Raw genomic sequence first — 27,134 nt, forward strand, 5'->3', positions numbered from 1 at the left:
GTAAATCACTATTTGATACCACTAACGAGGCTCGAAATAGCACCACACTTAAACGGTAGCATAATGAGGGTCCCTACATGCAAACCGAAGCATTGAGAACTTTGTAAGTGTACAGACAGTTTATTACAAAGATAGATTATAAAGACAGTAGCGTTAATGTTTACATGTGGCCGCCATTTTATATAACAGTCATGAGCAGTCGAATCACGAATGCTGTGTTTGAGCTATGTTACTGGTTACTGGTTGCACGGCGTTCGTCGTTCCACTGGTCATGACTGTTATCCAAGATGGCGGCCGCATGTAAACCTTAACGCTACTTTAATAATTAAGACACACCTTCAAGTTATGCCAAAACTCACACAGTTCAAGTTCAAGATCAAGGCAGAAGTAGGGTCATTTTCCCATAGACTTCTATAGAAACAGACTTCTAGCCAGAGAAGTCGGCCACTGCTGGAAATTAGATAGAATGCAGGTTTAAAGGTGCACTATGCGTTCCTGCATGGTTTCAGCGCAATTTCATTTTTGTCTTAAATCGTAGGCATCTGTCCTTGATCCGCTAGCTGCCTGCCCCCTGAATACACTGTGAAAAAGCCCGGTCTCGGGAGACAACACAGGGGTCGTAAACGTCAAACAAACACTAGAGGCACAGGATAGGCACCAAAATACAACAAACACGTTCCAGCCAATCACCGACAAGATGGTTGGGGGAGGGGGTGGGGGTTAGTGACAGTTAGTCATGACAGTTACAGAAACGTGGGGGGAGGGGCGAGCTTGCTCTGTTTTGTTTTGAATTTACTTGGAACGTCAACAGAAGTAACGTCATGCAGGAGCGCATAGTGCACCTTTAAGGCACTTCAAAAGGCAGACTGAGCCTATAGAAAATGTGTATTGTATTATATGATATACAATTTGTTTAAAATGAAACCAGTGAAATTAATAATGAATGTGATTTGTTCTATTTAGCAGACTTTTAGCATTTTGTTGTTCTATCCAATATTTCCTATATTTCTAAGCAAGCAGTAGCAAAGCAGATTGTCAATGCTGTATTCTGATAAAATGCCCCCCCAGATTATTGGTCCCCCCTGTAACACCCCACTTTTAAAAAAATCTTGGAACTGCCCCTGTCATGCATTCAATATAGGCATGCTGTGATCTCCTCAGGTGGCTCGATGCTCATCTCAGCAGGCTGCACGTTCTTCCTGTTTCTGAGCTTCAGCCAATCAGCGATCATTGCCATGCAGTGTCTGTTCTGTGGCGTCAGTGTTGCTGCATGGAATGGCATCGAGGTGGTGACAGTGGAGCTGTACCCTACTTCTAAAAGGTACCACACTTTATTGTTAAAACTGTGTTAATATTCCTGATTTTTATAATGTATATGTCAGATGAAGATGCAGTGAAAAAAATTCAGTGGTACAAATTGATGGTACATTTTTGTCAGCCTGACAAAAATGTCATGTTTAAAGATGTTCAAAATCAAAATACTGGGGATATAGACACTTTCAATACAGTGGTAATGTCTCTGTCTAGGGCTGCATTTAACTATTCGATTTATTGTTGATTAATATGTCAATTATTGCCTTGATTAATAGATTAGTTGTTTGGTCTATAACATGTCAGCAAAAATGTCCATCAGTGTTTACCAAAGCACAAGATGAGGTCCTCCATTGTCTTGTTTTGTCCACAACTCAAAGATATTCAGTTAATTGTCATAGAGGAGAGAAGAAACTAGAAAATATTCACATTTAAGAATTCACAAAAATTGTCTCAAACTGACTAATCGATTATCAAAATAGTTGCCATTTAATTTAATAGTTGACAACTAATCGATTAATCTCTGTCTCTCAGGGCCACAGCATTTGGCGTGCTGAACGCTCTGTGTAAGCTGGCGGCAGTGCTCGGCAGCTCTATCTTTGCCAGCTTTGTGGGCATCACCAAAGTCGTCCCCATCCTGCTGTCCTTCACTGCGCTGGTGTGTGGTGGCCTGGTGGCCCTCAAACTACCTGACACACGAGAGAGAATCCTTCAGTGAGGTCATGTGAGATCCAGGGGGTGGGAGTCATAAGGGGAGGGAGAGGCCAAAACATACGTGCTTATATGTTGGAAGCTTTTCTTATTGATATTGACTTCACTCTGCATTTAAAAGAAAGCAGGAACAGCTTATACATATTAAATGTAAATGCCAATCTCTAATTTTTTCATGGAAACCATCTCATTTTGTACAGCGGGTAGGTGACCTTTTCACTAATGGCACTGATGGCAGGTATAGGGTTTAGGTGTACACAAGTGTCAGTGTTTAAATGGAAACTGAGAATTTTTTTTTTTATTTCTTAGTGAGTAAGAACTTCAAGTAATTGTGTGAAACTGATTTTATTTAAAGAAAATATTCATGCAACTGGCAACCTCAGCATGACCTGAAAGTTCAGTCCCCGAGTACAACCCCATTCTTGACTCCCATGATAATTGGTAGATGGCATGTGGTTGCTTTTGCCTTACCATATCACTAGCAGTTTTTAACATCTCATTGCGTCAAACTAATTAAGAGGCTTATTAGCAATGAATACTGCAGCGGAGTAAATTGAAGTCAAACAAGTATATATATTTGTATTGAAGTCCAAATGTTCCTCTATTGTGCTGTATGTTCTGCACGAGTATTATAACTTCTCCTCTGGAGTTCAGTCTGATACTAATATCCTCCTGCCATTAGTACAGGGAAAAGCACATCCTCAGTTGGCTTTACTTACGCAGAAAACATATATCTGTGAAAACTGTGCACATTTACTTTTCTGTCTCCGTCTGACCTGGAGTTTTGGATGAGTGTATTTTCTGGACAGCAATGTTTTGACAAGGCCCTGTTAGAAATCATTTGGTCTGTTAAGTGTGTTAATGGTACTGTTTTTCTTTCTCCTTTTTAATCAACTTACAGTTATTTTTTACCTTCTCATTTTTTTTACTCATACTTGTTATAGGCCTAAACCTTTATTTGAATGATTGTACCATCTTGTAGAAAAAACTGAAAATCTCAGTTTATTTGGTCTTCCTGTTTGCAGGTACAATAGAAATCCTGCTGTAGGACCACACACTACCTTCCCAATGTTGATGACAAATAAATGATGAAAATGCTTGTGAATTGAAAATTCATCATAATCATATTTTCAAATGATAGAATAAATAAAACTTCCAGCAAGCATAACTGCCATTTATCATGCAGGTGGAGTACACAAAATGAACATGATAGAAAAATTAAGGCAAATTGAAACCCGGTGCTAAGTGAAGTCAACAGATGACATTTGTTTGATTTTGTATACTACTGCAACCTCTTTTAGCAAAAAAGTGATAACAATTTAATCTCTGTGTCTCTACTACAGAGAGGTGGGGAACATGTTGAGCCTAGCTTAGCACAAAGATAAAAAATGAAACTGCTCTTGAAACCATGATGTGTAACTTTCTGTCAATTTCTAGATGTGTCGAATAGAGTAAATCCAATGTGTGAAGAGTGCTTTTAAAAAAAAAAAATCAATTAATTGATTTAGTCTTTTACAATTTTTACACACTAAAATATCTCTTCACTGACATGAATTGATGTTGGATGAACATTTTGTAATTTTTGTTTAAGCTCAGTAAATATTAGATAGATTCCATTGTTCCTATTGACAGCAGGCATTTAGGAATGACAGCAATAGTTAAAAATGGCTGAAGTAGTTCTTAATGAAGTAGACATGATGTAATGTATCATTAGGGCCCGAGCCCTGACAACAAGGCCCTTTTGAAACTGATAGGATTACTATTATTCTGCAAATTAATCATTTTTAAGGGGCTAAAGGTGCATAGTAAAAGTGAAAATTTGCACACGCATCAGAACCGGTGAAACTTTTGATATTGCTTGGGTGTAACATAATGGATTGATAGTGCTCACTACCAACATTTCAAAGAAGTAGCCCTTGCAGTACGTGCACTCAGCAGAGAGTTCCTTTTTCATTTGTGATGGTTTTCCCCACCCTTATACTCAAGCCACGCCCCTTCATAAGCCATTTGTGTAGACACTTATTGACACAGGTGGTGGTACAAAATTTGCAAAACATAATTTTCAATGCCACACAGTCCACGCAGGAAATAAAGTCTAACTCATGTGCACAGCAGTGTTGGGCAAGTTACTTTTAAAAAGTAATTAGTTACAGTTACTAGTTACTTCTTCCAAAAATAACTAAATGAGTTACTCTGTTACAAATGATACAAGTAACTAGTTACTTCAGAAAGTAACTATTGCATTACTTTCAAGTAAATTTTTAAATGCTCAAGTGTGACCCCCACCTCCATCCCTCTTTAACAGAACTTAAAATACATGTGCATGTTCAATTATGTATGATAAATCTGAATATTATAATGAAATTGACACTTAATACAATACATTATTAACAGAAACAATGTACACAAATCTAAACTATTTTAATGTTGCTGTGGGACAAAGTGAGACTAGCCTCCAATCAAATGCCATGTATGTAGATATTATGTTTATATAGTGGATCGATACAAATGACACAATAGATGTTTTGGAACTTTTGATATGTATTGCCCCTCAGGCCACAACTGGGCAAAATTAAATTTAAATTTAAATTTAATTATGCTTGTTAAGCACTATACCAAAAATAAATAACAAATATATACACTCTTTGTAGTGCAAACGGATCGGTTCTTTCTGGAGGCATTTTGCCAGTTCATTCCAAAATAGTAGTTCATCTGAGCCTGCAGCCAGTGGGACATACTGTATGAGAACATTTGCACACATTTGAGAAAAAACATGTTACAGATAGTTATTTAAAGTTTGAGTAAGTTTGAATTACTTGACACCGACGTGGATAGGCACTTTTGCCCAGGGCATAATGTGCATTTCACGATTAATGTGCAATCCTTTAATTTCTTGGAGGGAAAAGTAATGGCTATACTTCCATTTAGAGAAGGCTACTTTTGGATTATTTGGGCTCGCCATACCTGTCTCTCGTTGACTGACTCACTTGTGTTGTTTGTTGTGTGTCTGACTATGCTTTCGAAAACCCGCCCAACACTACCTCTTACCGTGAAATTTTACTCAACCTCAGCCAATCGTCAGCATTGACTCTCTTGAGCTCTGTTGCTTTTTTTATTTATTTTGAGAGCGAATTGCCCCACAATATGAATACAGTTTGATTATAACTTTTATTTTGTTGGTAACCGTTGTTGTATAATCGCAATATTACACTCGAGGGTTTGATTAAACGTCATATTATTGGCACTTCAGTGATGCTTACGGACCTCGCCGCATCACTGTCAAGCCAATAATGACGTTAAATCAAACCCTTGAGTGTAATATTGCTTAAATGATTGAAAGTGTTGCACCTTACATAATACATGGCAGTGATGATTGAAAGAAATTGTAACCGCTAGCTGTGGAACTAAGTCATCCCGCCATTTATCCTTTCAAATACACATATACAGTCACTTCATAATACATTCACATTTATTTTAATCACTTTTTAACTTCTTTGATCAGTTTCGACAGTTTGGATAATTCCTTTTTTCTTTCTTTTTTTGGTACTTCCACCACTGAGGCTTTGCCCTCACTCTCTCAATCAACACTCACAGAAGCAAAACTCTAAAGAAAACCAGCTTGGGTACAGTACCAGTGTGTGGATGATGGATTTATCATTTTACTTTTCTTGTATAGTGTGATGTTAAATGTGTATTTATTACAGAGGGGTTTGTGCTGCAACTGGTTGTGTAAATTTCTGCATGTTTGTCCAATGTTTTTCTCTTGGCTGTGTTTCACTGTGTCTTCAGCATAATGTGTAAATTTAAAATGGTCTGGGTCTAGATTGTGTTTTCATCACAAAAAGAAACAGCAGCACTTTGACACAATATATGAATGATCACTGGTTAGGTGACATTACTTTCATCAGTGAAGAGAAATGAAATATCTAGGTTAAGTGTGGTGGTTCATAGAAATAACAAAGACAAAAAGTAAATTTAGTCTAGATGAGCTTTAATTGCTGTCTATGGCCATTACGTCTCTCCTCAAAGGCTCCTCCATGGCTGTTTAAACAAAAAGCTATGCAAGAAGTTGTGTTAAGATTGAAAAACGAGAGCTTGAGAGGGAATTTTAAACCTTGCAAACTTTGTCACTCACTCAATGATCTGATAAGGCCTTACTTTGAAGCCCACTGGCACCTGACTCATGCATCTTTTTTTATTCATTCATATAATTATATTTATTTGGACCTGATGTATGTTTCTGACATTGATGTAAAGCCCAGGTAAAAAAGCCAAAATCTGTTCTTTGTTTGAATTTAAAACATTTTCTTCCTTTTCAATGCTGGATGATAATTTCATCAGTGAATAATGTTGTATTGTTTGATTTAATTTCTGTTTGTTACTGTGTGTATTTGTGACTGTGACAAATCCGACCAATAAAATGAGTTCATCAATGCACTAACATTTGTCTAGTTTTTTTTGTGAACAAACACATATACAGCTGCATATGTACACTAAGACCAAAAAATGTGATTTTCATCATAACATCAAAGTTACGAAAGCATACTGCTGCCTTGCCAGAAAAAGAAAAACATATTAGTATCACGTTATTACGTGAAAAGTTTATTCTAATAACAAGATGTTTTGCATGTTATAACAAGATATTTTTACATTTTAACAAGATATTTTCACGTTATTACAACAAACAAACTTATCAGTTTATAACAAGAAAATGTTCTGCATATTATTTATCATATCAAAGTAGACGAAGCAGTTGGATGTGCGTACAAACTTGACAGCTGACCAACTTCAAGAAGCAGCACTCACCCTACATTCTCACGTTATAAAGGCATTCAAAGAGTCAAAGGAACTACCATAGGCCCCGACAGCACAGGAGCTCGATGCTGTGAAGATGGACATGCTTCTTCCAGAGCATCTTTTACAATTTCTGAGCTCAGTGGTGACCGGGACACTTGATGGCGAAAAGTGCGAGAAGACACAGAGGCTGGTCTATTCGATTACACAAGATGTGTGTCGAGCAGCAACTAACAGCAAGTGGAAACTCCCAAAGCACATCCTCCTATGTGCCACACTTCGACACCTCTATCGAAGCAAACAAGTGAGTTGTAAGTTAATTTACTGCTTACGAGGTCCTACATTGTCAATGCTGAACTCTTTTTGAGGCAATTTTCTGTCTTTGTAGCTCACAACCATCCTTTCACGACTAGGACACTCAGAAACATATGACTTCAGTATGGAACTTGAGACAGCCAAGGCTTTTGATGACATTTCCACCCACCTGACCCCTCAAATCATCACCGGCGAGGGAAACACTGTTTTTCACAGCGAGTGGGACAACCTGAACAGAATCACAACCAACGTTCATGGCTCAAATGTTGTAAACAGCGCCGGGGGAATCATGATTCAAGAGGTGAAGGAGAGCCATGTGAGCACCAAGAAGAGGACCCTTCCTCTCTATGTCAGGTCATCCAAGATGAGAAGCCTTAAGATCACGCCTCCCGAAACGCTCCCAGAGCTGGCATTCAAAAGAGCTGGCCCCAAATTCCCCAACAATGCCAACTTTACCCCTCCTGTTGAGAACTAAGAGTCATATGATGCCTCAGTGTTGCAGTACAACACCCATCTCCTCTGCAGATGGTTAAGCAGCCAGGGCAAGCAGCAGGTGCCTGGATCTGGTGGTTTTATTTCAAGCACAGGGAAAGTGCCTCCTAGGAAATGTACAATTGACTTTTACACTCCCATCAAGCAGCCCATTACAGACAATGCAGTAGTTTATGAGATACTAGGTCCGAGGCAGCAACGGAGGAGGTTGGATAGCCATACACTATCAACACATTTGACCTGGGAGTGGTCATGAAGGCCTGTCCTATAGTATGGAAGTATAAGGAGGAATTCAGTAAGCATGTGATCCTCGTTGGCAAGTTCCATGCGGCCATGAATTCCATGGGCAAGCTCACTGGGCGCAAGTGTCTTGGAGCTGAGCGGCAAATCATACGCCAAGGCTCTCTTCAGTCTGAGGACGGTCACAGAGGCACTCAAACGGTTACTCATCAATGTTTTCCTGGAGGAGGAGCATTGGCGATTTTAGACCCTTTTTAGGGGGGCTCAAGCCCTAAATTTCATCTCAGCCCCCCTAAAAATTATAATAATAAAAACAATTTATTTTTTTTTATTTACAAAAAAAATAAAAATTAACTGTTAGAGGACAAACAATTACAAGTTCAAAGGGCTTAAAACAGGTTTAATATCCTGTGTGGCTGTCGCCGATGCTATGCACCTGGAGTCCAGTCAAGGAAAGGGTTAACAGAAACGTAGCTTTCGCCAATCGGAGGTGGTTGTGCCAGACTCCCGCCACTAAAATTGCTGAATGTTAGAACATTGTGTCCAATTGGTCGTTATTACTGAGACTTATAAAGTGTCAGGTTTAGTTCCATCATAGTGTCAAAAAACGTTAGCTGACGTTTTTGTTCAGTAGCTAGCTCAGAGATTATCGGCTAATGAAATTACTGATTTAGCAGGGGGGGGATTAACACTTTTGCAAGGCACTGCATCCGTGTCACATTCTCATTAGGGGCTGAGCCCCCCTAAAGGTCTGATCCTAGAATTGCCCCTGAGGAGGAGAAACCAGACATCCCAAATGAGGTCTCGGTCTCTTCAACAACTGCGGCGCATACCAGAAGTGGTGCCGCACAACCTCTGCCCGAGCTCAGCTCTATGAGCTTACTCTGGAGATGTGCGGCATGATTGACGACCCTGAGATGCCGAAGGCAGGCAAGAACCGTGAGCTGGAGCCTGCCCAGATCAAAAAGTCTGAGGAGGCGGTGCAGAGAGTCATCACTGCCATCATGGGCCTCACAAACCCCTGGAGAATCCCTGACAAAAGCCGACTGTACTCCCTAGCATCTGGGGCTCCAATCTGCGGGCTGAGGCTGCAGGGAGGGCTGCCAAGGAGCAGTTCATCCAAGAGCGCTTTGTTTCCAAGAGGAAGGAGTTCTTGGACCGCCTCAAGAAACTTAAGCTCAAGACGATGGATCACTGCAGCAAGAGGGTCAAACTTACATCTGCGCAGGGGAAGGTGGATATTGATTTAACTTATACTAATTGCACATTTCATTACACAAAATACATTCTGTTAAGGTCTGTTGTATTTATGCCTTCCTCATTTCTTTACTTTCCATTACAGCTCTTTGTGTACCTCACCTATCAGCTACTCGTAAAGTCACAGATTATGGAGATGCCCATCAACCTTGAAGAACTCATGCAGTATCCCCTCTTGCCTGTTCCTCATGCTCTTGGCGTTCCTGATGGCTATTTCACCATATGCTGAAGGACAGGGATGAAGAAGTACCTTACCCCAAGGATGCCCTCTACATACAGGATGGTAATGCCCTCTTCCACATGATGTCCAACCTCCCACCAACCTGTGGAGAGATTTGCATGCAGCTCCTTGACCTAATGGTTGCCAAGCACCATTTTGTGTTCTCCACAGATTGCTACCAGCCAGATTCCATCAAAGCCCAGGACAGGCTCAGGCGTAGCTTTACTGAGAAGTATATAATTGATGGTCCAAATACCCGGAAGCCCTATGACTTTAAGTCATTCCTTGGTAATGAGCTGAACAAGAAGCAGCTATATGACCTGCTTCTCAAGGTCTGGGTGAGCAATGAGGCAGCATCCCGGATTGAGAAGAGTATGAAAGCAGTGGTGTGTGTTAACGGGAAATCCTATGACCTAACATCAACAAATGGAAAGGTAAGTTGACAGAAGTCTTAAGCAGTCACCCTATACACAATGCTTTGAAAAAAATATTTAGGCTCTACAATGATAGGTAGACCAAATGGCTCTGGAATTGTGAATATTCTCGACTTCACACAACAATTGCAGGCCATATTTGGGCTCTTAAACATTTGAAGTTATGCAGTTGTTGTCTTATGTATTAATTGTTACATTATGTAGTAGTATTTAGTTTCTTTATTTGTTACAGGTCCAGACTTCTGAGATCTATGCACTGCGGTCCAACCAGGAGGAGGCAGACAGCTGCATTGTCCTGTACCTCCACCAGGCTGTCAAATGGGGGTACAAGTCCTGTGTGGTGAGGACACCTGACACAGACATTCTGATGATCCTCCTCTACCATGCCAGCAAGATCAACCTCTCAATCTACTTTGACCTCGGCTCTGGCAAACATTGCATACTCATAAATGTGACGGAACTGTCTGAATCACTGGGCCCTGACTACTGTAGCACCCTGCCGGGATTCTATGTCTTTACTGGGAAGGACTGTACCAGCGCTTTTAAAGGCAAAGGAAAGGCGAATCCCCTGAAGAAGCTACAGCAAAATCCTAAACTCCACAATGCTTTCAGGCAGCTTGGTGCAGACTGGCTGGTCACAGATGAGCTTCAACGGGAGATGGAGAGCTTCACATGCATCATGTATGGCCAAGCACGGATGACATCAGTTGACGCAGTACGAGCCAAGATGCTGAGAAAAATGGTCGGTGCTGACAAAGTCCTGGACTCAAAGTCAAAAGTAGACCTGGAACGCCTGCCACCCCCCAAAGTCTGTCTCATCCCACATGTACAGAGAGCCAACTACAGAGTTGCCTGCTATAAGAGAGCAGACGAGGCAATAATCGAGAGCCCCAAACCATATGATCCAGGCATGGGCTGGGAGTAGACAGGAGAGGAGGAGGTGTTGGAACCTGTTTGGACAATTGGACCCATCCTCCCTCCTTCTCTTGTTGAGGTACTGGCTCAGAGAGCAGAGTCAGAAGAGCAGGCAGCTCTTGACAAGTTAGCTGATTCCAACAACAACTTGTCTGTGGGTGAAGAGGATGGAGAGTATGAACATAATGATGAGGATGAAGTGCTGGAAGAAATAGACTTAGAAGATCTCTTCAGTGATGGAGGAAAATGAGTAGTTTAGGTCAACTTTTATTATTTATTATTTTTTGGCTATAAATAAAAAAAACAGAATCAATATGTTGTCAAATGTCAAAAATAACCATTCCATTAAATTCCTGGGGTCAGAATTGTATTGGAAAATGTGTTCATTTGTCTCTGTATGTTGTTTACTTCAAATGTTATGCCACTTTCAATATCATTTTTTGATTTTTCGGGTTCCGGTCGGGTGCAGCAAAGGGTTAAAAATGAAGTCTTTGGGACATTATTTCAGCTTGGTACGCGTGGTACGCGTGGACCCGTTTTCATCTAGACTACTGTATTATATGCCCCTTTTCCTCCTGCTCCTCAAAGCCAATTCTCCTCAAATCCCACTATTCTTAATTCAATCCGAATTTTGTCACAATTTAAAAGACATTTTAACTTGTCAACAATGTCAATACATTCACCTATCATGAACAATTATAATTTCCCACCCTCTACCCTGGACTCAGTCTTTGGGATATGGCTGGCAAAAGGCATTACATCTATTTCCAATCTCTTTATTCAGGGCAGCTTTGGATCATTTGCACAACTTTCTGAGAAGTTTGACCTGCCACAATCTCACTTCTTTAGATATCTTCAAGTAAGACATTTTGTACAGAAAAACATTGCCTCCTTCCTTCCCAAATTTTGCAACAGATAATACAATAGATAATTTTCTCTCTTTATCTCCACACTGGAAAGGCTTAATTTCAATTATTTATAGTGATATCTGCAACATTTCTCCCCTTTCACTGGAAGGAATAAGAAAAATGCGCCCTCGACATCATTCTTTGTCCAATCACAAAGGGGTAATACCTCTGCAGACGGAAAAAAAAACTTCACTGACTGTGAGGTTGAGGTGTTGATCACGGGGGTGGAGTTTTGGTTTGTAGTTTTGTCATCTTGGATAAGCAATAAAAGAAAATGCCCAGAGTGGTAAATGGTGACAGTGCAGTGAATGCACCTGACCGAACCATGGCAGAAATGTAAAAAAAAATCGAATGGAAATCAAGAGAATAGTGGCAGCGCCACACCAGTTACCAAACAACATGCATCTCAGTGTCAGTCCAAATTACGCACAATAAGCAGTTTGAACTCACTGATGTAATGCCATTGATTTTCTACGTGTTAGAAGGCTCAGTGAAACTATCCGTGCGTTCATGGACATCGGAAAAACGTTTTTCCGAGTGAAAATGTCATCATTCACGTCCCTTCCTGTCGGAATCAGAGGTGGGAAACTCGGGCCAGATTTTGCTAACCGAGTTTCCCAGTTGGTGATGCGTTGTTGACAACTGACGTTTGATGTAGGCGACTTTGGTTCACTGAACATATTTCAATGACAACTGTTTATTGTGGACAAATGCCTCTGCTGAGAAACATACACAGACATAACATGTTTCAAATTATTCATAAATAGGCCTATGTATAAAAAAAAAAAAAACATTATCCGTGTCCTTTCCTGTTCGTTGTCCTGCAGATAACACAAACACCTGATGATGTGCTGTTTGTATGCTCGCATAAGAAAACAGCAGCAAATTATTGTAGCCTCCATGTTTTCACCAGGTTTTCACACACCTGATGCTGTAGGCTACGCCCAACATTTGGTGGCAGTCATGCAACAAGTTGTTATGCCAAACGCCAATATAACAGAAGAAGAAGAACACGCATCCCGACCATCCTTGTCGGTACACGATCCGTTCTGCCTGCACGATCCGTTCTGCACATGCGCAAGATAATACTGTTTTACGTATCCATACGACCTGCACGATCTGTTCCACGCTAGCCTATGGCTAGCCTCCACCGGGAAGCTAACGTTAGTTTAGCTAACAGCTAATTCGGCTAACCGCTAGCTGACAGCTAGATTCAGTCTAAAATAACGTTAACTCAAACGTAATGGGAAAAGCAGGCTACAGCTAAATTAAGACTTCACAGTAATAACAATAAAGACAAGTATTGAGTGATTGTATTTTAAATGAGCACAAGTAAAGTAGAACTGACGTAACAGCTGTTATATATGTTAGGTGTTTGTTATATATGTCAACGTTTATTTTCAGTTTTTATTTTGAGGGTCTTTTAAAGTTATTACATGCTGTCTCAGCTAGCAGTTAGCCGAATTAGCTGTTAGCTAAACTAATGTTAGCTTGGCTGTCGACCGGAAGCGTGGAACAGATCGTGCAGTGTCGTAAATTCTCGTACAACCGCGCATGCGCTAACATTTTGCGCATGTGCAGAACGGATCGTGCAGGCAGAACGGATCGTGTACCGACAATCCTAACCATCCTAACCATGTGAACACTGGTAGTCGGAAAAACAACGTAATCACGGGGGCAGTCCCTGTTATTCCGAGGTGGCATGAACGCGCCATGAGTCCAGCGCGAGGGAGACCCGACTCAGAGGAGGAGAGGTTAGTGAGGCCAGCGTCTCAAGACGGCCCAGTGTTTGGTGGACCGGGTACACCTTGTTCACTTACATAGCCTACAAATCATCCACGGGATCAATTACGCATCAGATTTGCCCACCCAACACAGCGTTTGTTCTTGGCGAGATGGATCCATGCGTCCCGCCTCCTGTGCGCCATGGATGTCTGAGCCTCAGCAACTACAGACTCACAGACACTATTGCATTTTTCCGTGCCGATCTTTTTGTTGCACAGTGAGTAGATATTTCATCTATGGGAAATACAGAGGATGACTGAAAGTATTTTCTAAGTGGATTTTTCATTAATTTCCCGTCCTCATGTTTAACAGAGGTTAAGTAGCCTGCAAAATAAACAGTTAGTAGTGTGAAAGATGTGAAACATTATCCACATAAATGATCACACTTTTAGAGTATTGGCGGATAAAATTATGTTTTTTCATAGTCAACGTACAGATGTATGCCAGTAAGTGAAATGGAAACTTTATTTTGTAATGTTTGGTGATTTTCGACACTTTTCAGTTAGAATTCACCACGTTATAGAGCCAGAAAAGACTTTACGGACGGCCCGCATATTCTCATGACTGCTCAACAGTCTGCACATTCTCACGTCAAATACATTTTTTATACATCACAAAGTGTCCTGAAAACCAGCGTACGCAAGCTTTTCGTGCATACGCAACATTTATACATGAGGCCCCAGTAACACGGAACAAACTGGAACACCGACAACATACCATACCAGACAAGAGAAGCACGACACAACAGTACACGACAGAACGGAACAATGATCCGACAAGACACAAAGAAAACACAGAGACTAAATACACAGGGTAACAAGGTTAAACAAGGGACAGGTGACACAAGGAATCAGGAACAGGTGTAACACGTCAGGGCGGGGCAGACAATCATACAGGAGGGAAAAAACAAGACAGGAAGTAAACGAGACATAACTAGGGAGAAAACAGTTACTATAAAATAAAACAGGAAACACTACAACAGACACTCACAATCGTGACATTTAGCCTACAAACGACAGTTAGATATATTTTAATAGATATTATTGCAACAACTGACACCTGAATAGTCGAGTAAGATTGTTTTAGTTATATGTAGGTGCAAAGATGTCTAGGCGTTTGGTTTGGTTAAAAAAAAAAAGTCACAATTTAACAATTGGTAAAATGGCATTTCAATCACTATACATTTTAAAATACAGTGTAGCAGGTTCTACAGGATGTCATGTCAAAAGTTGCACACAAGTGTTTAAAAAAGGAAAATCTTACATACACTGCATGGCAGAATGTTATTGTGTGAGTTTTCAAGTGGCATGATTATAGCAGCTTTTTTACTTCCTCATACAAACCAGGTTAGTCCAAATTTTGTCACATCTGACTATACTATATAAATGTAGCTGCTTAACTACTCTTTGTTTTATTTTTTTTAAATGTTTTTATGTCTTTCCTACATAATTCCTCTAATCTGGTTTCTCTGTAGTATTTATTGTTTTTTTTTGTTCAGGACAAAAAAAAATAAAAACACTTCTTATATGGGAGATGAGACACAGCTTCCAGCTTTTTGGCTATGCCAGTGTTTTTAGTGAATCTAATGTCTAGTCTGACTGTTGAACCAGTCCAAGATCTCCTGTTTGTTCTTTTGCTGCCAGTTGATGTTAGCCCTGGTCCTCTCCAAGGCCTGCTCCACAGCCAGTGTGGCAGATCCAAACCCTGCTGCTCTGTGCTTCTCCTCAAACTCCACCAGCTTGCAGAGGAAACATTAGAAACAGTTCAGACAACAGTTTGATTTTTATAATTTCACTAGGAATTACTTAAAGGAGAATTACGGTCGATTTCAACACGTAGCTCTGTTGTTTGTGGTCCGTAAGTGCTGTCAGTAGCGAGAAAAACGAAAATAATCAGTGTTGCCTACACCAAGATATGCTACTGCTAGCTTTCGCACCCAGGCAGCTGAAACGGGGCAGGTTTTAAACGTGCTTTTAGCCTCTTAACATGTTTGAGATGTCATTACAAGTGCCTTGCCATGTGAACTGATTCCTTCCGAGTGAACACAGTGAATATGACTGCAGTAGATGTGAAAGAAATGCATAAAAGTTCCACCAAAAAACGATGGTCACGCATTGCCGTGGTTAAATAAACGCGGTAAAATAACGCAGAATATCCATTCCAGCATTTCCCATATTCACTCTCAGCAGCGCAGCGAGTCCATGAACCAAACTGTCTGTGGTGAGTTCACATGAAAAGCAGGACAGCTGCGTACTAAGTCAGGTAAAGTTAATGTTGGTTACACACAGGCTTGGTAGTGACCGACACGGTAACGTGCTGCAGCTGTCCTGCTTTTCTTACAGACATGTGAACTCACCACAGACAGTTTGGTTTATGGACTCGCTGCGCTGCTGAGAGTGAATATGGGAAACGCTGGAATGGATATTTGGCGTTGTTTTACCACGTTTATTTAACCACGGCAATTCTTGACCATCGTTTTTTTGGTGGAAAAAATAAGTTTTGGAATATTGGATTGTATGAATTCGATAGTCGACTTGCATGGACTTCACCGGAACTAAACAGAGGCATGTGCACTGGCTTAACTTTTATGCATTTCTTTCACATCTACTTCAATCATATTTACTGTGTTCACTCAGAAGGAATCAGTTCATATGGCAAGGCACTTGTAATGACATCTCGAACATGTTAAGAGGCTAAAAGCACGTTTAAAACCTGCCCCGTTTCAGCCGCCTGGGTGCAAAAGCCAGCAGTAGCATAACTCGGTGTAGGCAACACCGATTATTTTCATTTTTCTCGCTACTGACAGCACTCCCGGACCACAAACAACAGAGCTACGTGTTGAAATTGACCGGAATTCTCCTTTAATGAGTACATACCTGTTGTAGTTCAGCAGGTGTAGAGAACCTTGCAGTGACCCCACTTATCATAGAGGCAAAGGAGAAAGAGCCAACGCCATATCTGGGAAAAAAAAAATTAACTGAAACAAGAACTGATCCTAATACTGGTTTAAAAAGCAGCTTACCCCCTGTTTTAGCGTAAACAAGCCGGCTTCATGGTGGAGCAATCATAGGCTTTAGCTAAACTGAAGATGTGATAGACTTTGGGAGAGCAGAAGATGGCAGAATTTTTTTTTATTATTAAAAGTGTATAAAACTCTTGGCAATATAATCTCTACTAGACCTAACAATAATGTTTACAAAATACTAGGGCTGTCAAAATTAACACAATAATAACGAGTTAACGCAAATTCCTTTAAACGGCACTAATTTTTTCTTGAACGATTAACGCATTTTGTGATTTGGGCCATGGACCGCTCTGTAGTTTGGAAAATCAGGAGGTGATGCAGCAGTAATTTTGGGTAGATCGCACCCAATAATCGTGTAGATGTCAACACTTGGGCTTCCCTCCACCAATGTGATCCGAATTGGGGAGAAATTAACAACATCAGAAACCCAGATTACAGCTTTCCCTGACTTTAGCATGTAGCTAATGTTACATGTAGCAGTGGAATGACTGTTACAGAGTATAGCAGCAAAATCACCATTAAGGTTTCTAAACCAAAAACTACACAATAAAACATGTTTAAACAGGAATCGGATCCGAAATTGGGGAGAAATTATTAACATTGGTAACCAAGAGTGTAAGTAAAATGTAAATTTCCGTCCGTAATGGAGTTGGGTTAGGAACCAGAGGGTTGCTGGTTCAAGTCCCAGTACGGACCAAAGTACGGAGTGAGGACTAGTAGCTGGAGAGATGCCATTTCACCTCCTGCGACGGTGCTCTTGAGCAAGGCACCGAACCCCCAACTGCTCGGGGTGCTCCTCCAAGGAGCAGCCCCCTCATTCTAACATCTCCTATTTGTGTGTATGTATAGGTCGGTGTTTGGTGTTTTAAGCCCCCAACGTCGTCATCCAGGCAGCGCTACATGGAAGGCAGTAGGGCTAGGCAAGGGTTACAGTTAGGGTTAGGGTTAGTAATTGAGAAAAGTATTTTTTATAATATCTGCACCAAAGTTCTTATGCTTTATAAGAGTCCAGGCCTGAGGACATCTACATGCCAGTTTTGATGTTATAGTGCTCCCTACAACAGGAAGTTCCAATTGTTATACTTTGATGTGCTCCTCCTAACAGGTTCACCAGATCCATCTGTTCAGCGCTGCTTGCAGCTTTAGCTTTGTTTTTAACTTTACTTAAAAATAATTTTACTAAAATAATTTTAACTGTTTTGCTGGTTCTTTTTACTGTTTTTGGGTCTTGTTTTTTTTTTTTTTTTACAATTTTTATCTTGTGAAGCACTTTGAGACTTTGTTCAGTTGAATGTGCTATATTAAATAAATTTATTATTTTCTCACATATAGCTAGACACAAATTCATTAATTCATCTTTATGAGTGTAATACTCACTGTGTGAACATGTATTCCCACTGTTCCCTGACAAAGTCCCATGCCAGACTCTGTCCCAATCTGTTGCTGGCGACAGATGTGATGACGGAGGTAGCGTCCTGCTTACGGATCATAGCTGAGTTTAAGGTATAAGACAGATACCTGTGAGAACAGAGAAGACAGGCATGACAGTTGCATTCTTTCTATCATTACATTTTTCCACTGGCTCGTTCCAACTGATTTTTAGATTTTGCTTTTAAGACGTTGCATAATTTGGCAATTAGTTATATATTGTTGAAATGTTATCATGACTTTCTTCTAAATGACTCTTCTTCTTCTTCTTCTTCTTGATGGTAAATTGCAGCCAGGCAGACGATAGGTGGCGGTAATGCTCCGCACAGCTGCAATTTACCATTAAACAGAAGAAGGCAGTATAGTGGTACTCATCGAAAAAAACACATGTATGTATTAGATTTGTAAAGTTTGGATTTTCGCGGTTTCAATAGTAACCGCTGCAGCTTCCTCGGCCACCACATCCACAAGTTTGAAAATACATTGATGGTCCCGTACCTTCTGCTCCGTAGCATAGATGGCAACCGTTGAGTGTTGGTAGTGTTCAGTAATCCACACTCAACAGTTTGACCGCTTTGAGTGCAGCATCTGGGTACTTGTAGTGCACTGCATGTGGCCACACTTCGTCAGCGTGAATGCACTACTCACTCGAAACAGCAAGTGTAAGTACAGAAGTGCGCGATTTGAGACACACCACCAAACTGTGTGAGATTAGTCAGTAAGTGTGTAAGTTGTGTTAGCTCCGCCTACTCTCTCTGGTGGACCAACCACAACTGGGTGATGGAACTGCACTTCGCTTGTGATTTTTCCAGGGAATGTCGCCACAGACAACCAGTTTGTAATACTGGAAATGCAAGGGCTTTCATCAGTGGGCCATGGGCTCAATCACCAGTGTGTTACCTAATTTGGTGATAGATAGCGACTTAACAGACATTTATTTAAATGATAATCTTTGAGATGATTATTTTAAGCTGTATCTATGTCTTTATCCCATTTTGGTTTTTATTACTCATTGTTTTACAGTTTTATTGTAAACTATGCTTTTAAATTCTTATTGCAATCAATTTATTTTTTTCAAGTTTTGTGTTTAGAAAAGTCAGATATAAAGTTGTTATTATTATTATTATTATTATTATTATTATTATTATTATGACTTAGATAACACATGCTTGGATCATACTTGAGGGCATGAGGACTTTCAGTTTTCAACATTACATACATTTTCAACTTCACTATTACATAACAAGGATACACACCTTTCCAGAAGTGTTGTGTTGCTGGTACAGGCCAGTGCCGACATGAGTTTGCTGGCCTCGCTGGCTACAGTAGCTTTTTTGAACTGTGACCAGCCAAACTCCCACTCTGCCTCATCACCTGCTGCCATGGCACTGCAGTACACTGCTGAACGCAGGTTGGGTTCAATCCTGACAAGAGAGTTGGATTTAACAAATTGATTAACTTAAAAAGGGACATGACTAAATGATATATAAAATAGACCAACAAATTCTGTTGAGGGTTCTCCATCCATTGTTTGAACCATCTGGTGGTCAGGTTCTGGCATTCTGTTACTCCAGTCCTGCAGGCCATACGGATGGCGTTCACCTGGTTATACCTGAAGGAAGAGACAAATATGTTAAAACATGATATTTTGCTACATTTTGCAGGATTTCATTATATACAGTAAATGGAGAAACAAAGTTTGCAAGTATGACAAAGGGCCTTAATTTCAACTGGTTTGGGGCGTAATGGTGGTTAAGGGCGTTTTCACACCTCTAGACTGTTTGCTCGGTCTGAATCAGTTGATGAGTTTGCAAACTTGGTTGGGTTTCTTTTCACACAGAGAAAGGTTTCTGTGTTTTGGATTATGCATATTTCTAACCATGGTCAAGCTAGCCATCTCTCGCATCTCCATGGTCAAACCAGCTCATTTATTTTAAATCATTTTCCAGACATTGCTTCGCGAGCGTCGTTACTGCTTCTGCTCTGCTCACCGAAACTTTGTCCTGTTCTGCTCTGCTCTGCCTGCGTCTGTCTCCAACTGTTTCGGCAGCTGCTTTGACCACGGAGATGCGAGTGGCGGCTACCGCATTATAAACTGCTACAGTTCACATGCTCAGCCACACCGCAGATTGAAAGTAGACCTGACTACAGGAGCCGTTTAGCTCAAACCTGCCGAGTACACTTTGTAGTTGGGTCAGATCGAGGTCTGCTCACGTTATCACCACAAACAAATTGTACTAAAGCGTTCCAGAGTACAGTGTACTAAAGAGTTCCTCTGTCATCAGACAGGTGGCAAAGGAATATCACCCAGGAGACTGCCAGATATAACGCAAACTCAGCACGCTACAGCAATGGAAGCAGCAAACAAACGAACAGGATCAACGTGGACAGATTCTACCAGACCTAAAAAACCTCAGTGTTTCTAAACAGTTGCATGAACAGAGACGTAATAAAACTTGGGTAAATATTGGAGATGCATTTGAAAGATGGAGACAGCTTACTGAGTTGACTAATTTCCTCCTGAACAGGTAAGCATTAAACTTTAGGCTAATTTATCACGGCTACTAGGGACGGGTATTTTCAGTCATTTCAAAATCAAAGTGTGTCCTCATAATGGAAACATGCAATTTAACTTTGGCAAAACAACCACGTGTCATGACCGAAAGAACGAGATCCAGGGTACAAGCGGCCGAAATGGGTTTCCTCAGGAGGGTGACTGGCGTCTCCCTTAGAGACAGGGTGAGAAGCTCAGTCATCTGTGAGGAGCTCGGAGTAGAGCCACTTCTCCTTTGCGTCGAAAGGAGCCAGTTGAGGTGGTTCGGGCATCTGGTAAGGATGCCCCCTGGGCGCCTCCCTAGGGAGGTGTTCCAGGCACGTCCAGCTGGGAGGAGGCCTCGGGGAAGACCCAGGACTAGGTGGAGGGATTATATCTCCAACCTGGCCTGGGAACGCCTCGGGATCCCCCAGTCGGAGCTGGTTAATGTGGCTCGGGAAAGGGAAGTTTGGGGTCCCCTGCTGGAGCTGCGACCTGTTACCGGATAAGCGGAAGAAGATGGATGGAAAACATCCACGTTCAGCGGTCTGTCAGTCTGGTAGAGAGGACAGTGAGTTTGCAATGTTTCTAGCGATTGTATTTTTAAACCGAGATAAGGTGGCTGTTGACGTTCTCAACCTGGCAACCCCTGTGAACTTTGAGTCTGGGGAGGAGGGGCTGGGGGAGACGACTCTCTCCAGCATTTTGAATTTGGACTGCAGTAACTATTTTAAGCGCTAGCTATCAGTATTACATATTGCACCTTTAACTTTAAACAACAAACCTCAGTAAATACAAATTAATGTGAGATTGTAGATGCCTATGCTTCTCTGTTTTATTTAGCAAACCTGCCAATGACTCCGAAATGCCAGAGGCCAATGACTTTTTTTTCTTCAGGTAACAGTAAAAGTAGCCCTTGTAGACTGTAGCACAGTGGAACCAACTATGCCTGGAAAACATATTGCTAACTCAAAATGAGACTATGTAACTGATTTTTGAAAAAGCTTATCACTCAGTGTTTTAAAAATTAATTCAAAAGACTAAATTACAAAGTCCATCAAAACAACAAAGCAAAATTGAGGTCAGGGGGCACCATTTAAGGTTTACCAGACAGACAATACTGTGGTAACCAGACAGAAAATAGGGGGACAGGAAAACAGCAGATGCACAGCCCAATGCAATATATTGAATCAGGTCTTTAAAAGTATTTTTCCTCATAGAACAATAAAAGCTGGGGTGGCCTCTAGCTCACCCAGTAAGAGCGTTCGTCCCATGTTGGCTGAGTGCTGCAGCAGCGTGGGTTCAAATCCAACCCACTGCCCTTTGCTGTGTATCATCCCCCATCTCTCTCTCCCCCTTTCATGCATATCCATTGTCTCTATGTAATAAAGGAAAAAGCCCCAAAAAAATATCTTAAAAGCTACAGAAGCCCTGAAAGGCAAGGTTAAAAAAGCTTTTTCAGACCTAAAACCTAATTTTATCTCATACGTTAGTGATAAACTTAGGTTTTGTCTACGGATCGTAATATGTATTTAGGATGTTTTTCTAATAGTCAATAAAAAAGACATGTTTTTAAGCTAAATAGCCCAGAAACTAAAAATTGTAAAAACATGTTTGCCTGTAGTGTCTCCCTGTAATGTGCTAATCTTATCAGCACTGATATTATCTTAACCTTAAAGAATAGTAAATAATATAAACATGTGCAAATAGTATAGTATAGAGTATACATACTGTATACATGTAAACTTTTACTTGATATCCAGGTGAGTATACTCACTGGTCAGTGTGTCTGTCAGGAACATGGGTCCAGTCGGATGTCATGTTTTTGAAGTAGAGGAAGAGTGGAGTCACTAGCTTTTTTATGTAGTCCTAGAAGTATTACAAAGACGTGATTAAAGTATGCTGGTTTATCTACAGAACCTGCTTTGCATCTTAACAGCCACCAGACAGCATAAAGACCAAGTAGTACCAGTGGTCTTGGTTGACATGGTTGTGTAAATAAACACACTATAGGATCTAAGAGGAGCTTTGCTTTGAAGGATCTAAATCCTACAATAGCAAAACTTTGAAAAATCTTTGTCACTGACATACACTGATAATATATTGTACCTGCATAGGCTGATAGACTTCAGTACGGTCCAGCATGAGGTAGTAATAGTCCAGATTATCCAGAGCAGACTGCCAGGGCATGTATTCTGTCTCCACAGACAGATAAAGGGTTGTGTTCAGAGCAAGAGGAGTGGAGACCATCTGAGCTCTGTAGAGAGAAGAGATGCATGTGTTTAAAATGATTTAATATTAAATTGGGATATTTGTCTTTAAGATTTCTGCCTCTACCCCAATAGAATGGAGGTTAATTTGTTTTTTATTGTTTTGTTTTGTAGCTTGTTTTTGTACGTTTCGTAATATAATGACGAATACCGCTGTTTTGTGCACTTAGGCCTATCTAGCGTTACCAGACCTATCTCTACAGCGGTGTCTGTCAAGGAATAAGGTTTGGCTTAGTCTCGCTTTGCCAGACCCTCCTCCAAAGCGCGCTGAAGGAGAGTCTGGCTACTCCACATAGCATTTGGGGATGGGAGGAAAATGTGCTCTGGTTTAATGGCATTTCTTTAAACCAATCAGAATCGTCATGGGCGGTGCTAAACTTCACACAGAATAGTTGTGCTCTTTGGGGGAAATAAATCGGGAATTGAGCATCAAGCCCTGTTTGTGAACGTAGCTTAACTCTCATGTAATTTAAGGGACTGTTGGTTATTTAATTAAGGGGCCACCGGAGGAGTTTTGTGGCCTCTAACCTAAAAAGACGTGACCCTCCCCTCATCAGTAATAATTTTCCTATGACCCTCCAAAATGATTTGAAAAAAAGGAATGACCCTCCCCTCACGTGCAAGTTCACACTTCGCAAAGAAGTACAGATACCACTTGATTTTTACAACCATGACACACATGACTTAACCTCTGCATTCTCATCTTACACATCCCACTCCTCTGTTATGGTGTGGTGGCCATTTCAGTAGATTTACTCATTAACATTGTTGTGGAAACACAATAAGCACTGGAAACTAAATGCACACTTCATGCATTACTGCATTACTTCAGATACTAAGTTACTCCTCTAGTAAACTAATATTCACATGAAATAAAACAATAAAACATTGAGACCATTCAGCAAAGGACGCTGGGATATAGGCTAACCAATTCAACACTGGTTGCTATGGACTTGTCACTAGGCTTCGTCATTGTATATTTTAGAACATAGGTAAAGCTGCCAAAGCTGAACATTATATTCCCAAACATATATGTTTATTTTTAAAGCAGATTTTAAGTTACACTGTAACAATTTAACAATTCGCCCTTATGAAATCCATTCGCGTCACGGCTGTCTTGGAACGCAATAGACAGACGGTGGCGGAATGCCCCAACACTTAAATTCAACTAAAATGTAACGGTGAACAATCAGTGTTGGACCTACAGTCTATTGAGATGCTTCTCCAAACTCACCATAAAACGTTAAGACACATTGAGAAAAAAAGATCCCTATTTTGCCGTAATCCAATGACACGGAAAAAAAAGTAATCCACAGCGATCAGTAGATCCACAAAAAGGTAAATGACACGGTGTTTCCAGCAAGGCGTCACACTCACCAGCCAGCTCCAAACAGGTGAACGAGGCCTCTCCACTTCGCCGTTTAAACAAAGTGGAATAAACGTATAAAAGTCCAAATCTACACAAAACCCGCAACCAATTAGTAAGCTGACATCACATGTATATAGATGGCATTTAGGAAACCTTTATTGCAAGGTTGGCATGGCAAGATGTCCAGACTAGTGCAACAGTAACTTTCGTTTTTTGCGTCCTGCTGCTCCCATAGTCAGCCAGGTAATATTTTTTTTACTAAAGCAGTATATGAAATCAGATGTATTACCTACCACCATTTAGTTGTTTTGTGTTATTTAAGATATTTATAAAATATCTGGTCATGCCAGATGTAATTATTCCACTCATTTTTTAAACAATGCAATTACCTGGTTGAGCCACCAGGGGGGCAGTGCTCCTCCTGCCCCCCCAGCAAACTCCGTGTATGGGGTCAGACCATCTGCTATGGGGGGAGACTGAGAGCTACATGGATAAATATGCACCAAACAAGCCACTTTGAAATTTTGCTCTTTTCATGAATAAAAAAGTTGGGTGACCCCCCCACCCAGACTAAAAAATGTTGGATGACCCTCACCTTAGCATAAAATAAAAAGACATGACCCTCCCCTATTTTCCTCCGGTGGTCCATTCCATAAATACCGAACGGTCCCTAAGGGAATTTTCACACCTAGTTAGGTTTGCTTTGGTCCGAATGAGTTGGTGAGTTTGTAAACTTGGAGTGATTTACCCTTGGTTTGGTTTGGTTTGGTTTGGTTTGACACCTGGAGAAATCGAAGCGTACTAAAATGTGTCATTACAAATCACGTAAGAACGTTCACTCCTCTTATTGGTCGGGTGTGTCTGGGGCGGAAGCAAAAAAGTAAATACAGGAACTGTTCTGGACTAGTGCATATTTCTTGCATCTCATGGTCAACCTAGCTCATTTCATTTAAATAATCAGATATTGTTTCGGGAGCATCGTTGCTACGTCTGCTCGGGACACCGAGACTTCGCTCTGCTCGGTGTCTGTCTCCAACTTTAACGGTAGCTGGTTTGACCGCGGAGATGCGAGTGACGGACGGTGAGCTTGACCGCTGTTTATTTCTGTGAGAGAAACATTGCATGCTGCTCTGCCACATCGCGGATTGCAAAGCACACCTGACTACAGGAGACATTAGCTCAGACCTGCGGAGTACACAGTTGGTGCAGTTCGAGGTCAGATCATTCCACACCACAAACGAACCGCACCAGAGTTTGTTTGAAAGCTGACAAAGGGCAAGCAAGGAAATCCCAAATCTAAGGGTCAGGCAATAAGGTCTAAAACAGGCGAACATGTAAAAAGAAGGCTGGAAAGCTAGGTAATGGAACTGGGCAGCAGGGCAGGTGGCAGGATCTTAGGGCACTTTCACACCTGCCTCGTTTAGTTAGGTTGAATCACACTAGAGTTTGTTTGCCCCCCTGGTGCGGTTTGTTTGGGCAGCTTCTTTTTACATGTTCGCCTGTTTTGGACCTTATTGCCTGACCCTTAGATTTGGGATTTCCTTGCTTGCCCTTTGTCAGATTTGTTTGCCTGTGTTGCCTGATCTCCTGTTTTTGACCCCTGCTAGCTTTTTTGACTAAGTAAACCGGACTTTCTTTTGACAATGATTGCTCTCTGTGTTGAACTTTTGGGTTCTAGTTTGCTATTTATCCACAGACATTACATAGTCATTGAGGCTGTGGCTCAGAAGGTAGAGCATGTTGGATGTCCCTCACCTTCCGCTCTGTGTGTGTTGTTGTTCTCAAAATCCTTTAGCTTCAACAACAAACAACAACTACAAACTTTTTTTTGGAGAAAATTTTGATCATGCAAGAAGGCAAGCCTGCCTGATTCTTTTGAGGAATTATTGTAAACATTTACAAAGAATAAGTTTACATTGTTTAACTGGGACATTTTGGGACCGATTGGTGGGGATTGCTATAGATAAAGTACACTCTGCGATCATCGCCAGCTAATTTAAATGTCTCACGTCACTGTACTGTGTAAAAAGTTAACAACATTTAATATTTAAATGCCACCGTCTCAACGTCCGAAGCTTAACGCTGCCCAAGATGATTGGTTTAAAGAAATGCAAACAACCTAGAGCATTTTTTTCTCCTATCCTAGAATGTATGTGTGGTGTAGCCAGACCTTACTCCATAGTCCTGTAGAGATAGGTCTGGCAATGCAAGACTTTTACAATGTGTGTTTTCTGATTTAATTGCTTTGCCCACATATTTCATAACATTTTTCTTTTGTAGGGCAGGTATACTGACGGCAGGCATTCATAGTTATTCACCATGATAACATGTAGTAAGAAGTATGTTTCTTGGTTTTCCATGTGTTCTAACTCATTTACACTAATAAGACCAGGCCTGGAAATGGGATGAAAAACTGCAGCATAACCTCTAAGCAGCTAAACTGACACCCACCTGGCTAAATTGAAAGCATCATCCACAAGCTGGGCTCTGTTTATCACTGGGATAACCTGCACAACAGATTTTATATGTCAAACAGGATATGAAATACAAACAAAGTTCCACATCTATCAGATAGTAAAATCTGAAACATGTCAGAGCAGCCTGACTATGTACCTGGTGCTCTGAATTAAGCTGAGCGAAGAGGCTTTCCCAGTTTCCATGGTCATAGTTTACCCGGTAATATCCAGTTATATTGATGTTGGCCAGAACCCACACACTACCTCTCCTCATCTCCAAGTTTACCGCTAAGAAAAAGGGGTAGCAGTAAAACATTAAATAGCTTTAATAAAATATTCATTTAAATAAATTAATAAAAAAAACACTGTAAAATAATTTACAGTATTTTGCAAACTGCTTATGTATCTGACTGGCACTGGATCAGTACAAATGTCGTAATTATAAACAAGTTTTATCAGGATTACGTATTACTAGTGTATTCTTACACACCTTCTTTTTCCATCAGCCACCAGATATCTCTCTGGACTTCACCGCTCTTCATCCACCTAACAGGAATCAGCCACTCATATCTAGGGGAGGCAATACATTACAGTTTTATTCATGACTGAGGCAAGTTAAGGTGGGAGGTTAACAAGAAAGCAAAGAGGAAAACAAGTCAAATACTTAGTTG

At 40.9% G+C, this 27,134-nt stretch overlaps 3 protein-coding genes across 6 annotated transcripts in view; 2 read left to right on the forward strand and 1 right to left on the reverse strand.

Annotated features, from left to right (window-relative positions):
• The window catches only part of LOC116048660 (synaptic vesicle glycoprotein 2B-like), a 112,488-nt gene extending 106,032 nt beyond the window's left edge, over positions 1–6,456 (forward strand). For all 3 annotated transcript variants that reach the window (XM_036003043.1, XM_036003044.1, XM_036003045.1), the window contains 2 exons: positions 1,162–1,321; positions 1,846–6,456. In XM_036003043.1, the coding sequence (XP_035858936.1) occupies positions 1,162–1,321; positions 1,846–2,029 (344 nt within the window). In that variant the 3' untranslated portion in view covers positions 2,030–6,456. The remainder of the gene's footprint in view (positions 1–1,161; positions 1,322–1,845) is intronic.
• Positions 6,457–9,340: 2,884 nt separating this feature from the next.
• LOC116048690 lies at positions 9,341–11,007 on the forward strand. Its single transcript, XM_031297887.2, has 2 exons — positions 9,341–9,774; positions 10,007–11,007. The coding sequence occupies exons 1-2, from the start codon at positions 9,343–9,345 to the stop codon at positions 10,697–10,699; spliced, it is 1,125 nt and encodes a 374-aa protein (XP_031153747.2). The 5' UTR covers positions 9,341–9,342; the 3' UTR covers positions 10,700–11,007.
• A 3,513-nt stretch (positions 11,008–14,520) lies between these two features.
• The window catches only part of LOC116048659 (aminopeptidase N), a 38,221-nt gene continuing 25,607 nt past the window's right edge, over positions 14,521–27,134 (reverse strand). For both annotated transcript variants that reach the window (XM_031297842.2, XM_031297841.2), the window contains 10 exons: positions 26,954–27,033; positions 26,621–26,751; positions 26,459–26,514; positions 22,478–22,625; positions 22,146–22,237; positions 19,337–19,447; positions 19,092–19,259; positions 17,785–17,925; positions 16,259–16,340; positions 14,521–15,120 (listed from right to left, as the gene is read on the reverse strand). In XM_031297842.2, coding sequence (XP_031153702.1) covers positions 14,965–15,120; positions 16,259–16,340; positions 17,785–17,925; positions 19,092–19,259; positions 19,337–19,447; positions 22,146–22,237; positions 22,478–22,625; positions 26,459–26,514; positions 26,621–26,751; positions 26,954–27,033 — 1,165 coding nt within the window. In that variant the 3' untranslated portion in view covers positions 14,521–14,964. The remainder of the gene's footprint in view (positions 15,121–16,258; positions 16,341–17,784; positions 17,926–19,091; positions 19,260–19,336; positions 19,448–22,145; positions 22,238–22,477; positions 22,626–26,458; positions 26,515–26,620; positions 26,752–26,953; positions 27,034–27,134) is intronic.

Source organism: Sander lucioperca, chromosome 7, assembly GCF_008315115.2.
Source record: "Sander lucioperca isolate FBNREF2018 chromosome 7, SLUC_FBN_1.2, whole genome shotgun sequence".
Taxonomy (NCBI): Eukaryota; Metazoa; Chordata; class Actinopteri; order Perciformes; family Percidae; genus Sander; species Sander lucioperca.